Source organism: Gorilla gorilla, chromosome 5, assembly GCF_029281585.2.
Source record: "Gorilla gorilla gorilla isolate KB3781 chromosome 5, NHGRI_mGorGor1-v2.1_pri, whole genome shotgun sequence".
Taxonomy (NCBI): Eukaryota; Metazoa; Chordata; class Mammalia; order Primates; family Hominidae; genus Gorilla; species Gorilla gorilla.
Genome location: NC_073229.2, coordinates 191,631,667 through 191,645,092, shown reverse-complemented (window position 1 = coordinate 191,645,092; position 13,426 = coordinate 191,631,667). Strand labels below are relative to the sequence as shown.

Sequence of the window (13,426 nt, the reverse complement as noted above, 5' to 3'; positions counted from 1 at the left end):
GGGCAGGTCCAGGGAGCGAGGGCGGGGGGACAAGCAGGGAAGGCGGTTGGCGGGGGTGGGGAGGGCATGGGAGTAGGGGGAGGGCGGGGGGGTGCCAAGGAGGGTAGGAAAGGGGCCAGGAAGGGGTCTGGGGAGGGGTGGGGGGGGCAGGGGTAGGGCCTGGGAGGGTGGGTTGTGGGAGACGATGAGCGGGAGGCGGGAAGGGGCTGGGCAAGGTGGGTGCTAGTAATGGGGGAGGGCTGGGGAGGGCCTGGGGACCTGAGTGCAGTGGACAAGGAAGACGCCTTGGAGATCAGTGGCCAGCAGCGCTGCTAGGAAGAACAAGGGAGAGAGGAGACCAGGTGCCAAGGGACCAGACGGTGACTGAGACCCGCAAATATCACCAAACCCGTGCCCGGCACCATTTTCCATGTTAACAGACATGTGTAGCATCTTCATCTGAAATGCTCTCGAAGGTCTGCGAAGGCCACAGCACACTAAAGCACTGATGTGATGAAGCGTGTGTGTGTGTCCATGTGAGTACTTAGCACAACAGTACTTGGGCAGGAGGTGAGTCCGTTAAATAACCGTCTTTATTTAGAAACGCAGACCCCACACGTTTCAGGAATCCTGAGCCCCAGTCTGGCTTTGTCACCCCCTGACTCTGTGAGGTTGAGTCAGCTGACTTGTCAGGACCCCTTTGTAAAATGTATGAGGTTTTAATCCAAGTAGAGTTAGAAGTTTAAAAGTTCGCCCATTTGTAAAATTATGGGGTTAGACTACATTGTTTTAAGCAGGCTTCCAATTCTTAAAAACAACTACAGCAATAAAACTAGGGTGAGTCTATGATTTCAGGCAAATTCTAATTGGCTGATTGTACTTTTTTCTTTTGTATCTAAAATTAACAGATACCTTCATGTATACACTTGATCTCTGTTAATAAGATGGTGGACTAAAAATTTGTTAGAATAGAAAAAAATACATAAAGAGTGAAATAATATGATCTCTTCAGAATGGCCAAATTGTGCTGAGGTGGTGATGAGGAGCCGCTCTATGTCCTGAGGCATCTTCTAAGAAAACTCTCTGGCTGGTGCTTTCTGAGTTTATCCTCCTCGGACCTCACTGCTCTCACATTTTTGTTTGTATTTCTTCATCCTCTGCCTGGTTCGCCTGTCCTGGAGCGTGGGGTCTGATCGGGTTCTTGGACTCCACGCACTCCACAAGCCCATACGCCACCATGGTCAGGCTCAGGACCCCCAGCAGAATGTAGAGCTTGATGCGCACGCACAAAAATGTGCTGTACCCGAAGGCAATGACGAAGCCCAGGGCCTCCCACAGGCGGTAATTGGCGAAGGCAGCTTCCTTGCTCTTCTCAAACAGAATGCCGTAGAGAGCTGCAGAGGAGAGAGCGGCGTGAGAGCTCTGCCACGGGCCCCACAGTGACCCTGTTCATGAAAAGAGCACAGCTTTCCCACTGCCCCATTTTCTCAACTAAATCAAGACATTTTTCTTTTTTCACAACAGAATGATTTTACATGCCAGATGATAGCATGAACCCCGAAAACCTGAGGCAGGTCTCAGTTAATTTTGAATGTTTATTTTGCCCAGGTTGAGGACCGGTGCCCGTGACACAGCCTCAGGAGGTCCTGACGAGATGTGCCCAAGGTGGTCAGAACACACTGTAGATTTATACACTCTAGGGAGACATCAGACATCAATCAACATACGTAAGATGAACATTGGTTTTGGTTAAGATGAGCATTGGTTTTGTCCAGAAAGGCAAGACAACTCCAAGCAAAGGTAGGAAGACTGGAAGCAGGGAGGGGGCTTCCGGGTCACGGATAGATAAGAGACAAATGGTGGCATTCTTTTGAGTTTCTGATTAGCCTCTTCAAAGGAAACAATCAGATCTGCATTTCTCTCAGTGAGCAGCGGGGTGACTTTGAATAGAACGGGAGGCAGGTTGGTGCTAAGCAGATCCCAGCTAGACTTTTCCCTTTAGCTTAGGGATTTTGGAGCCCCAGGATTTTCCTGCTTGTGATTTAAACACAGGGCCGCTTTTGGGGCTCCACCCAGGCTGCTGGCCACAGAGACCCAGGAAAACCCTCCACAGCCTGAGGCGAAGTAGGCAGGCGGTGGGGGGGCAGGGACAGGAGCAGGGACAGAGGCAGCCTGAGCCCCGGTGAGGCAGGGTGTGCGGCGACCTTAACTGCAGGCAGCAGGGCCTGAAACCAGGGGCAGAAGCATGTGGTTCCCCAGGAGGATTCCAGACTGCCAGCCATGGGGTCCTTGAGGCAGGGAGGATGGCGTTTAATTTTGTAAACTCCATGGCACCTGGTTCAGCGCGAGACACACATGAGTGTGGAAAGAACCGTCTTCCCGAAGATTCGCTCTGCCCACCCCTCCCTTAGTGCTGGAGACAATGCCGTGTGCGGGGAGGCCCAGCACTAAATGTGTTAATCAGTTTTATACAAAACAACTCACATCATGAATGTTCCCTCTACTGCTGAAGACCAACGCAGATGCGCTTACAGCAGGGGAGTGCCCTGCTAGAGCCCTAAGATTCACACTGTCAACAGCTCATGGATGTTTGGGAAACAAGAAGCTCTTTGGAACCCTCAGGACAAGGCACCCTTCTTGTCCCACAGTCTGCACATTGTCCACCTTAATAAAAGTAATAACCAAAGAGAACTGAATAAATTTTGATTTAGTTGGCTTCTGAGACTATTCTAAACACCTCATGTCTGTTTTTTGAGGGTGACTGTTAGTATGGGATCCAAAACCAAGGTTCTAGGGAAGAAAATCCAAGTTGAGACACCATGGCTATAAGTGGTAGATCATGCCATGTTCTGTGGCTAAAAGCTCCCGGCTACACCCTGGGCAGGTCGGAAAACCAGAGCCAATGGACCCAGATTATAAATAGTCTAGTAATACAGGCAACTCTAATTTTAAGCTAACTTTTTCGGAATATGAGTTGTTGTCATTCAAGAATTTCAAGATGAAATTTATATTGTGCTGCCGTGATTAGAAATCATTGTCCTCCAAGAAAGGGACTCACTCCACTCCCCCAGCCCCCCCACCATCTCCCTTCATCAAGTTCTGGTTGGTCCAAGGCCAGTTCAGCTTCTTCATAAGTAGCCATGTTCTCCTCGGCCCTCTGAGTTTTTCCATAAACATAAACTTTCCGGGCCCTCAATGCCTCACATGTCACACGAAGAACTTGACATTCTCTGACTCTGGTTCCAAAATCTGGACCTAGTGAGGAGATCTACAACAAAGACAGAAAGAGCTAGACTGTCTTCTAGCTCACATACTTGTGTTCAAAATCACCTAGATGTGTTTGGGAGACAGTAGGGTCCCCAGCATGGAGGACTAGGGGACCCAGAAGGTGGCTGGAAAGTGGGCTGTCCCCTGGCCACAAAACAGAATGGAGGAGGCCAAAGAAGACATGTGTGGCCCCAGACAGAGGTGACACCCTCACTCCTGCCTGTCTGCTAACCCAGCTCTACCCACACAAGCAGGGTCCACACCCACAGAGGGAGACGCCTAGGACCCAGACGAAGCCACTGGAACTGCCTTTAAGAAACACGGAGGAAGAATCAGGGGAAACCGTTTGTCCCACTCGGGAAAGGGGAAGCCACATGTGTGAATGACATCAGCCCAGTCTAGGGGAGGAGAGGCCAATGCCAGTGATAATTAAACTCAGGCTTTTCAGGGAATTACTCAAGATTTGGTTCCTATTTTAATCCAAACATAAAGAAAGCAATGCATTTATTATTTTGAATTGCAGGGAACTACCCACAGCTAAGGACATACTGGGGAAAGACATTTTTTAAAAAGGAAAGTAGACTGAAAATGGTATTTCAACAATTCTGAAATGACTGTACACATGTAAAAGATTGAACACATAAGGAAGCAGTCATACCTAGTGGGAACCAGGCTTCTGGCTGCCAGAGAATGGAGTGACAGCTACGCAGTGGGGGCTAGAATAAGCCCCGTGTCTTACCACCTTAATAAAGAAATAATATGGTGTTGGATGGTGACCCAAAGTGTAGAGTAAATATATGAGCCCATGCTGATGCAGATCAATGATTGAGTAATAAATACATCGGGGAGAAGGGACAGGCGTTTTTTATGGAAGAATTACAGAGTACACATAGACATTCCTCAGGGTGGAGATTAGCTGCTCTCTTCTTGACTGCTGGCTCCCTGGGCACTCGCTCCCACAGAACCGCGTGTGGAAAGGGAAGGCAGTGGGTTTGCAGTGGAGAGATGTGGCCAGCACCACGGAGCCCACGGGATCAAGGTTAACATCGCTGGTGAGGAGGCCTGTCCCTCTCCTGTATCCCCCATATGATGGGACAAGAAAGCGCCTCACCAGGGAGCTGTCCTCTGCAAACCCACAGCCCCAGCCTAATCATGAGAAAACAGCAAACAAACCAAAATTAAGGAACAGCCTACAAACTACGGTGCTCTTCAAAAGGGTCCAGGTCATGAAAAACAAGGAAAATGAAAAGCTGTCACAGAGCAGCCAGAAGATACGATGACTGAGTCCAACAGGGAATCCAGGACAGGATCCTGGCACAGAAAAAAGAACCCTCGTGGGAAGCCTGGAGGAACCCAAATAAAGGCTGTCCCCCCACTAACTGTCACATGGCAGCGTTACTTCCTAGCTGTACGAATGTGCCGTGGCTCTGTGAGATGCTCAGCATTTGGGGAAGCTGGCACAGGGCCTACGGGGTAAATGCGTTGGATCTATAGGTTGGTACCTTTCAAGGGGACTCTCTGTACTACATTTGCAACTTTTCTGTAAATCTAAAACTATTTCAAAATAAAAGCTGTATTTAAAAAGACAAAGCATTGCTCTCAGCCTGGCCTGTCTGCCTCCTCTTCCCAGGTGGCCCAGGGTTAAAGAGACCAGGATGTGGATGAGAAGTCCAGTAATCTTGTTTAGTCAGAGAAGACAGGTTAAGTGAATAGGGCACTGAAGAAGTGAGATTTTCTGAGTTTATCACCCTGAAAACAGCCAACAGAGCAAAAGAGTATTTTTAGACTAGACATTCTGTATCTTCACGGCAGCGCATTGGCGGGGAAGGGTTGCCATGGCAACTGCACCCATCTTTCATTGGCTGTCCGAGGGAATAAGAAGAGAGGAGTGCCTGGCACAGATGTGCCCTTGCAGAGGCCGGGGGATGGCTGGAGCCCAGTGGGACAGTGAGCCAGGGATCCTCAATTCTGGCCCAGGAAGGAGGGGTTCAAATGGTGAAGTCCTCTGACCTGCTTCTAAGTGGGAGACTGTAAGGACCAGTCTTTAAATTGAGCAGTGATGACTGAAAGGTGAGGACAAAGTGCATTGGGTTTTATTCAGTGTCGTTAATTAAGAACATACGTGGTCCACATATGTTCTTAAAGGAAAGCACACATTTGGGGAGAATAGGATTAGAAATCTAACTTGCTACTTAGAAAAACAAAAATGAGAGAGAGCTGTTCTTGAGATGTAGCCAAAGCTACATAAAATTTCCAGTTTTTTCAAAAAATAGAGAACAGAGACCTTGTGTGTGTGCTGTGCTGCATGGAGAGCCAGCCCGCCAGGAGTGCAGGAACACGGTACTAAAATGCCACTCACGCATGACGATTGCGAGTATAAAGTCCACAGGAGCTTCTCAAGTATGTGAAAATATTTTCCCCAACATTTTTTTTGTGAGACAGAGTCTTGCTCTGTCACCCAGGCTGCAGTGCAATGACGTGATCTCAGCTCACTGCAACCTCTGCCTCCCAGGTTCATGTGATCCTCCAGCTTCAGCCTCCCTCGTAGCTGAGACTGCAGGCATGTGCCATCACGCCTGGCTAATTTTTGTATTTTTAGTAGAGATGAGGTTTTACCGTGTTGGCCAGGCTGGTCTTGAACTCCTGAGCTTAAGTGATCTGCCTGGTTCATCCTCCCAAAGTGGTGGGATTACAGGGGTGAGCCACCGCACCCGGCCAGTTTGGTTTATTTTTGAAAAAAATTACTTTTTCCTGTACAGAAAGAAAGAGTTTCAATTTAAATTAGCATCCCTTATTAAAGGGAGTCTTTATTCCAGTCATTCACCGGACTTGGACGTTCATACTCTTTCTTTGACCTTAGGTAACTTTGTTTGCACAATTCAACAAGGCTTTCCCTGAGGGTATCATGTGTCCATATAAGGAAAAGGAGAGTTAAGTCCACTATTCACATAGCTCAGGAAGAACAAAAACCAAATATGAATGATCACATTCATTGGGAGCATTTAGAGAGTTATCGTATGGAATATTGTGGGGATATTCGTCCCAGTGTTCTCCTTTTCATTTAATGTGTAAATACATTTTAAAATTCATGTAAGTTCAGATAAGTCACTGTGCATTTCTGGTAATGGGATGTGCATTTGGGGAGCTCAGTGAAACACCGGCTCTGCCACACATCCAGGGGACAGTTTAAACAAATGCTGTTTGATGCTTATTGGTAACGTAGCTAAGAGTCCTGCAGCGACGTGACATGCCACTAGCTTATAATTCTGCACTGCCAAAAACACCAAAGTGAGTTGCTGTTTGTCTCGCCTCCATTAAATCAGTATTTGTTCTGTTAAGCAATGCCCCGGCCTGGCCTCGGGTCCAGTCTACCCCTTCCAGCCTCCAGGCCTTGATCCCAACGAGCCAGAGTGTGGAGCTGGGCCAAGTACACACGCATTTTGGTGAAGAGCTTCACTAGGTCCACCTGCATTACTGGGGCAGCAGAAAGGACTGTGAAACACGGCTCCTTAAATCCAACAGTGTGGGTTTGTTCCAAGGTGATTTTCAGCTGTCCTGTGGATAAGCAACCCACCAGGAAGACAAGAAAGGAAGTGGCTGGAGTGTTCTGTCCGCGATCTGAGGTCACATGTGCTCTTTATCCTCAGTGCAGGGACAGCAGCCAGGTCTGTCATCTCAGAAACATTGGCCTGTAGTTCGTTTGTGGGTTTGCTTTTTCCATTTTCTAAGCCCCGAGTGTTTGCCAGATAAAGGCAGAATGGTGAAGTCTCTCCTGAAGGGAAGAGGGTCTCATGTGAGCCATGCTCACCTCCGAGCTGACCCTTCATCTCACGTCATCAGCATCTCTTAGACACGCAGTCTTGCCTCTTTGGGCCTCTGACACCCCTTGGGGCCTTAGATGGGGTTTTTTGGGAAATTCAGGGTTCCTACCCTAAGTCCTCATCTGTGTCATTTTCAACACGACCCAGTACGCACACCCTCCGGCAAGCGGCCACACACACTGTCCCAGCTTCCTTCTCTTCCTAGTGACCTTCCTCCAAAACGCTCTCACGCATCTCCTTGTGGAAAACACAGCCGGCCAGCACAAAGCACCTCAGAGCCCAGCAGAGCCTGGCATGAGTGCAGTGGTGTGATCTCGGCTAACTATGACCTCTATCTCTGGAGTTCAAGTGATTCTCCTGCCTCAGCCTCCCGAGTAGCTGGGATTACAGGTGCAACGGCCATGTCCCCTTCCAGCTCTCCTGCCCTCAGGCCTCTCTGGTGCAGCTGCCTGAGCCTGGGGCCCCTTCCTCCCTGGCTTCTGCTTGGCTCCTTGGCTCCTGCTCATCTCCCATCCATGTCCTCACTGCCTTGCCTGACCTGCTGGCCAGGCCACCCTATTCTGTGAGGACTTTGGCATTTGGCTCCTGCCATCATCACAGGATGTCACCTTCCATCCGACAACCAGCCCTCCCGGCTCCCCACAGGGCCGCACCTTGGACCTTGTCACCTGCCTTTTGGAATTGATTGTTGTGACACGGGGCCGACTCCACATAGTTCCCAGTCACTCCTGGGTGTCAGCGCTTTCTGCTGCTTCCAGTGACCCTAGCTGCATCTGACCCTCCCCCACATGCCGGCCCCACACGTGGGGACCCGACTTGCCACTCCACCCCACCCCTCTGCACTCCCCCCTGGCCGCCTTCTCGGGGACCCCAGCCCCAGCAAAGCCTTGGAGCACCCCTGCCGCCTCCTGCCCTGGTTCCTCCTGCACCCCACCCCACCTGGACAGTGGTCAGCCCAGATGTGATGCAGATGTGGCCTCTAGGAGGAAGCCCACCCTGGCCTCCCCTGCTCCCCGACATCCACAGGGCCCCCACCTGCTGCTCCCAGAAAACCCACCACTGCCCAGGAAGCCCCAGAGCCCCGTCCACAGACACTGACCCTAGTGACCTGTGACGTGTGTGGCTTGTGGCTCACACTGCCACCTCCCATCGTCCTGTGGGCTCCTTGGAAGGCCCTGCATGTTTACACCCCAGGCCCAGGTACATGGGAGTGTGCCTCTGCTCACAAGCACGTCTGAATAAAGGTTTTCAGTCATGAAGAGACTGCTGTCCTAGGGGTAGAGAGTCTTGCACCCCAGCTTGAATGGGCGACTTGACTTAAGCAAAACCACATCATCCTGAGGGAATGGTGCCCAGAAGGAACCTTGGGTGGTTTTCCAGTTTTGCATCATGAATCTGAATAAATGCTCAGAGAAAATACGTCAGACTCAGAGGTGACATCAAAGCCCTCTTGGCCCTCCCGTCTCTCCCAACTCATCTCTCTTGGCTCTGGCCCATTGGCATCTAATGAGCCCCACAGTTGCCTTGGCCAGGGACCACCCCCTGCTGCCACAGAGGAAGGGGCCTGGGCTGGGGACTCACCATTGTTTTGTGTCTGCCAGACGGCATCTGCCACGCCCCACAGGCCAGAGAATACGAAGAACACTGCCAGCTGGTCAGCACGAGGTCTCCACAGCAGTAGGGCGATCATGCAGGACACGTGGGTCACCGCGCCTGGAGGTGCAGAGGGGAAACCGCCAGGCAATGAGGGCCATCATCATGGCCTGGAGGGGCCTGGAGGTGGGTCAGTGCTGGAGCAACCATCTCAACCGTCCTCTGGAACTGTCCTCTGGAACCGTCTCAACCATCTCAACCATCCTCTGGAACCATCTCAACCATCCTCTGGAATTGTCCTCTGGAACCGTCTCAACCATCTCGACCATCTCAACCGTCCTCTGGAACCATCTCAACCGTCCTCTGGAACCATCTCAACCATCCTCTGGAACTGTCCTCTGGAACTGTCTCAACCATCTCAACCGTCTCAACCATCCTCTGGAACTGTCTCAATGTTTGCTTCATGCTCAATGTTCCCTTAATGCTCTGGAAGTCATCTTTTTAGTTGGAATCTTGACATTTAATTTGTGAGCTGATGTGTATGCGTGCTGCCAGCTCTGAATCAATGCCCTGCACCACACACCTGCTGCGTGACCCACAGCCTCAGCCTGGAGGGCCTTGGGTGTGGTCTGGCATCATGTTGGGAAGGAAGGTCACCCTGTCTGGGCCTGAGGTTGCCCCTAAGCTAAGAGGGTTTAAAGTCAGAAAGAGAAGGGCCTCCTCATTAGGTATAAGTTGAAGCATCCCAGCACCCTTCTGAGTAGCCGGGGGATAGGACAAAGTATGCCCATGGTTTCATCTGAGCCTTCCAAGTAGGGGCATGGGGACAAAAGGGAGGAGGCCACAGACCCCCCAGGCAGGTAGCATCTGTGGGCCCCACCTTGTGACTCGTCCCAGCAGGTCACAGATTTGGGACCCCAATTTCCACAGGCTGTGGCATCTCTAGGATGCAGTAATGAGGCTGCCCATTGACGCTCAAGACGCCACAGAGGAAGAGCAGGGTCTCTGGCAGCGGAAAGGCAGGTCCACACCGCATGCCCCAGGGCTGTGCCACCTTGGGCAAGTCCCTCCATTTCTGCACTCCATGATCTCCTATTTGTAAGGGGACACTGTCTGCTTCACAGGGAGCTGTGAAGATGGATAGGAAACCCCAGGCAGAGCCTCCAGGCTCCATGGCCCTGGCGGATGCTCACCATGTGCCCTTCCTCTGGCTGTGTCCCCACACCCAGCCCTGCCTGGGGCATTGACATGCCAGGTGCTGTTTTTCGTAGTGCCCGCATTCCTCATTGTTCACGTGATCTCTGACTCATCTCTTCCCTTCCCTTCCCTTCCCAAGAAAAATGGAAGGTGCTATGTGTTTAGGGAGGAGTCTGTGGCCTTAGAAGTCTTGTCCTTATCCACTGTGTGAATAGATGTGGAACAGAGCTGCCCCAACCCCAGCGTGGCTTTCCGTGACCCCCATGGCCTCACCACTGGCTTCGTGTCCCTCATTTGCACCTGCAGAGACCCTGCCCTGCCCCACCCCGGCCTGGTCACCACACCGAGCGCCCACTCGGAGCAGGCACTTGCTATGTGGCCTCATGCCGAGCACAGTGCCTGCCCAGAGCCAGCTTGGGGAGAGATCTGATTCCTGCTTGTTGAGGGGGTGAAGAAAGGACTGAAAGAATGAATGCATCTTACAGGGCATTACTGATTTCAAAGCAGTTTCCGGGACACGTTTCCAGCCTGTGAGCTGCGCGCTTTCGCTGCTGCAAATCGTTACGACAGCTGGGACGGGACCCACGCTGATACCTACCCAGCACGTACAGCACAGCCCTGCCGGCGTACTGCGAGACCTTTCCATACAACACGGAGCACAGCGCGTCGGTGGCCGAGAAGCAGATCATCACGTAGCCGACAAACTGGATGCCCAGGGCGCAGGTGACATAGGACTGGGGAGAGGGGTGCAGAGCCACGTCACGGACGCTCCCAGGCCTCCCGCGCTCAAGCTGAAGCTGCAGTCGGGTGCTTAGAACATCTGCTCTGAGATGGCCGGCAGGCCAGTGTTGCCTACACCTTCCTCTAGGCTCTGTGGCTCCCATGCAGGAGAAAAGCTGGTGTTTGTAAGAAAATCCTCTTTGGGGAGAACTAAAAGGAGGCAGTTTGGACAACTCTGGACAAAATTCTTTCTCATATATTTCTTGCTGTTTGCTGTGAAATGGGCACTATTTTATATGGAAGCCAATTGCTGTGAAATGGGCACTATTTTATATGGAAGCCAATACACCCTGCACTTGCTGGGGCCAATCATTGCCTGTTAGGTCTAAAGAGAGTTAAAAAAAAAAAAAGAGAGAAAGAGAAAATGAAAAGGTTGCCCTGACACCTCTTCCGGGGCCTCAGAGCAGCCCAGCAGCCGGCTGCACATGTGTCTCATGCCCACCGCACCACACTCCCATCACGGGTGACCTCAAGGGCGGACACGCAGAACAGGGACTGAGACAAGAAGACCAGCCACACCCACATCAGGGGGGACAAGGACAAGTCCAGTGGAGGAGCAGGAGGGGCTGTCCCCAAAACGCCAAGTAGACCTTTCTGTTATCCTGTTTCTACTCTTTTAAGCCCCTGAGATTCTCCATCAAGGCTGTCCTAAAAGTAGCACTGCCAGATAAAGTTGAGGACACCCACTATGGCCTGGGCATACTCCTGGAGAGACATTTGTGGTTTATCTGAAATTCAAATTCTACCTGCGGAGGTGCTTTTTATCTTGCTAAGTTGGCAGCCTTGCCTGGGAGGGATCTGGGGTGGGGACGGAGCAGGGAAGGTTCCTCCGGAAGGAGAGCCTCTGCCAGACACAGGCCCTTGCTGGTCCAGCTCTGGCCCCCAGCTCTCAACAGCCTCCAGGAGTGGCTTCTTTCTTTATGCACCCTGAGGTGGGGCACCGCCTCTCTCACCTTGAGGGGAGAAGGTGGCAGGAGTGGATGGAGCAGAAGCTTCGAGAGCCACATCGATTTTTAGATTGTGAAGCATGATTTGAAAACTAGAGGTGCCAGGCACAGTGGCTCACGCCTGTAATCCCAGCACTTTGGGAGGCCGAGGCAGGCAGATCACCTGAGGTTGGGAGTTTGAGACCAGCCTGAGCAACATGGAGAAACCCTGTCTCTACTAAAAATACAAAATTACCCGGGCGTGGTGGCACTCGCCTGTAATCCCAGCTACTTGGGAGGCTGAGGCAGTAGAATCGCTTGTACCTGGGAGGCAGAGGTTGCGGTGAGCTGAGATGGCGCCAATGCACTCCAGCCTGGGCAACAAGAGTGTTACTCCATCTCAAAAAAAGAAAAAAAGAAAGAAAGAAAAAAAAACTAGAGGGATAAGAAATTTTGGTGGTATTCATGGACTTAATGCTTTTCCTATATGTAAACTCTAAAGTAAGAGTGCAGGGTGAGGTCCAGGCAGGGATAACACCAATGAGTGTCTGCGGGGTGAGTCAGCGGTAGCTGCCCATCCACTTGTTCCGGCTCCTTCCCCAGGAAGACACGGATCAAGCAAGACGTTCTCCCTTGAGACAAGAAGTGGAAGCTCCTGTGAGTTGGAAGTTACTTGGAGGTCGAGACCTTGAGTCATAAACTCAGCTATGGTAGCACTGGGAGCATAGGACCCCGCGCCCTCCAGCCCCAGCCCTGGGCAGGTGGCCTGAGACACTCTGCGGTCCTGCAGGTACAGACACAGGCAAGGCAGTGATGCCACGCATGGCCTGAGCCACCGGCCCTCACTTTCGTTCATACCCTCGTGTATTCGCTGGAGAGGAATCCTTGCTGCAATCCACTGTACAGCGGCAGCAGAATTAAGAGGCACAGACGTTTATCTCTATATAGCTTGAAAGTCGACAGTAAAGTGGACCAGAAAGGTAGTGATTTCTTCTCTCCTTCACTTTCCCGCTGAACATCCTGTATGGGTTGGAGGAACGCAGCTATCATCAGGACAGCCAGGACACCACTCCCTGAAAGGACATAGCAAAGGCTTCAGCTTTCATGGGGACCCAGAGGCAGGGTGCCTGGCAAGGATTTGTTTCAGTCACTCATCCTCCTCTCGAGAGGGAGGGCTACTTCAGATCCAGATTTCAGGCGACATTAGACACGGCATGCTTAAGGATCTCAGGTGTCTAGTTGCACCTGATTGTGCTGATTCTCTGATTACCTCAAGACTTACCGGCTTTCACAAGAAACCTGCCACAATAGGTCAGTATTGTCCTCACCGGCATAAAATACAAAAAATTCCGGAGCGACCCCAGAAGTTCTGAGTGTCCTTAACCATTGGACTCTGCTTCTCATTCTAATCCCCAAAGCAATTTCTAACAGGAGACAGCTTTTTACTGATTTTTTTTTTTTAGGATAATGATTCCCACAAGGTACCATTTGCTACACTTTTGTTTATTTCAAATAAACAATTTTGTGTAAAAGTTAACCTCCAATAAGAACTGGTTAAAGATATTAAGGGGTATCTGAACTACAACAGAATGTTGTGCATTTGAAGAAAATAAAAAAGAAGCTCTTTATACACGGATGGGAAAATCCCCCACCATAAATGGTAAAAAGAGAAAAAACAAGCAACATGCAGAACTCTGCGTAGAGTGCGCTACCAATTGAATTTAATAAGAAAGGACATAGAGATGTGTTTGTTTATATGTGCATTAAATATGTCTAGGAAATAAAGCAGGCATGGACTTTCTATGGGTGCAGAACTGGGTATGAGGACGGCGGTGAGAGGGAGACTCCCCACCGCATGCCCTT

At 50.9% G+C, this 13,426-nt stretch overlaps 1 protein-coding gene across 1 annotated transcript in view; it reads right to left on the bottom strand.

Annotated features, from left to right (window-relative positions):
• Positions 1-554: 554 nt before the first annotated feature.
• The window catches only part of LOC101140776 (protein unc-93 homolog A), a 46,032-nt gene continuing 33,160 nt past the window's right edge, over positions 555-13,426 (bottom strand). The window contains exons 6-9 of the mRNA XM_055390804.2: positions 12,422-12,636; positions 10,456-10,591; positions 8,649-8,780; positions 555-1,373 (exon numbers count right to left, since the gene is read on the bottom strand). Of these exons, the coding sequence (XP_055246779.1) occupies positions 1,108-1,373; positions 8,649-8,780; positions 10,456-10,591; positions 12,422-12,636 (749 nt within the window). The 3' untranslated portion in view covers positions 555-1,107. The remainder of the gene's footprint in view (positions 1,374-8,648; positions 8,781-10,455; positions 10,592-12,421; positions 12,637-13,426) is intronic.